The sequence below is a fragment of the Epinephelus moara genome, chromosome 22, assembly GCF_006386435.1.
Source record: "Epinephelus moara isolate mb chromosome 22, YSFRI_EMoa_1.0, whole genome shotgun sequence".
Taxonomy (NCBI): Eukaryota; Metazoa; Chordata; class Actinopteri; order Perciformes; family Serranidae; genus Epinephelus; species Epinephelus moara.
Window position 1 is genome coordinate 38,879,836 of NC_065527.1, and position 1,695 is coordinate 38,881,530.

General features: G+C 44.6%; 1 protein-coding gene across 1 annotated transcript; it reads left to right on the forward strand.

The window, feature by feature from the left end:
* Positions 1-831: 831 nt before the first annotated feature.
* On the forward strand, positions 832-1,098 carry LOC126383526 (cortexin-3-like). Its single transcript, XM_050034058.1, has one exon. The coding sequence runs from the start codon at positions 832-834 to the stop codon at positions 1,096-1,098; it is 267 nt and encodes an 88-aa protein (XP_049890015.1).
* Positions 1,099-1,695: the final 597 nt, after the last annotated feature.

Below are 1,695 nucleotides of genomic sequence, written 5' to 3' on the forward strand. Positions count from 1 at the left end.
TGTAAAATGCCAAGGGCTCGTGCTAATAATGTTAGCATGTTGTATTTGTTCATAAAATATGTTTAGTATAAGACAGTTATTTTGTCGGTGAGCCTCTTGAGTTGTAATGGAGCCAAAATTTGTAATGTTATTTTTGTTAAATGTTGCTGTTGTCTCTGGCTTCATATGAGTAGAGGAAATCTCCGCTAGCCGCTAGGCTAATCTATATAATGTAAAATGCCATTGGCTTGTGCTAATAACATTAGCATGTTGTATTTGTGGGGAGAATGTGTCCAGCAAAAGACGTGTTTTGCCTCTGAATCCTGCAATATATAATTAAGCTGATTTGTGTCTTTTGGGTGTGTTTTGAATCAACTAACTGTACAGCACTTCACAGAAACCCCACTGCCGACTAGTGTTTTGGAGGTGTAACTGCAGAGTGACACAGACACACCACCGCACAAGTATAAATGCTCATAACCGCGTGAGCCACATGCGTAGGCTCTAGACACACAAGTAAAAATCCACCTTTAGGCTTTCCATGTATGTGTGTGGAAGGGCAGAGGGGTGTGCTCTCTCTACTTTTCCTTCGTAGACCCAAGGAAAGGCAGAGAGGCCCCAGAACAGAGCCATACCACCAAATACAATACTGCAAATGGAAATAAAGTTTTCCTTGACTTAAGTGGTCCTTACTGAACTTTAATTTCTCGCATTCATGTGTCTAAATCCAGTTTCTGTTTGTTTTCTCTGCAGGCATCTCCTCTCCCTCTTCTTCTACAAAAACAATGTTCTCCTGTGGATGCTCTCTCACTGGACAGAGGAAGATCATCTAAACCAACTGTCCATCCCAACATGGCTGACGACATCTACAGCAGCACCTTCTCTGCCTCTGAATCAGACTTCTCCTCCTCCTCCTCCTCCTCCTCCTCCTCAGCGTCCACGTCCTTCCTCACACTTGAGCAGAGGGCGGCCTTCGTCTTCGTCCTCATCCTCTTTATCTTCTTGGGCCTGCTGATCGTTCGCTGTTTCCGGATCCTTCTGGACCCGTACCGGAGCATGCCGTCCTCCACCTGGACGGACTACATGGAGAAGGACACCTTTGACTACCGGATTTCCTGACAGGCAGCCTGAGAGGCAGCAACCCTGACCATCAACAGGTTTAACTGAGGTGACGATCACACTGAGCGAGTAAAGCAGAGACATGAGCGCACATTTCCCTTCAAGTGGTTACTATGGTGTTATACAGGCGACTGACCAGACCAATTGACAGCAGGATGGGTTATTAGTCCCCAAATAAAAACTTCAAATTAGGGACATTTGGTTTATTATTCAGCTTCTTAGCCAGAAGTTTTTCTTCCCAAGTATCCACTTTTTTTCTGTGTAATGGCAACTACTGTTTGACATTAGTAGTCACATAAAAATCTGGTAGATTTTGGAAACATGTTAGCCTTGTTGGCTTACTTTCCCGGAAGTGATGCCGCACTTACAACCTTAAACTAAACTTGACAAAATCAGACAATACTTGCAACTTGACTTTAATACCACTGACTTCAGCATTTTTTTTTTTTTTTTTTTAGATGTTTTTTTGGGCATTTTGCCTTTAATGGACAGGACAGCCAAGTGTGAGAGGGGGAGGGAGAGAGGGGGGGGGTGACATGCAGCAAAGGGCCACAGGCTGGACTTGAGCCCGGGCCGCTGTGGCAACAGCCTTGTACA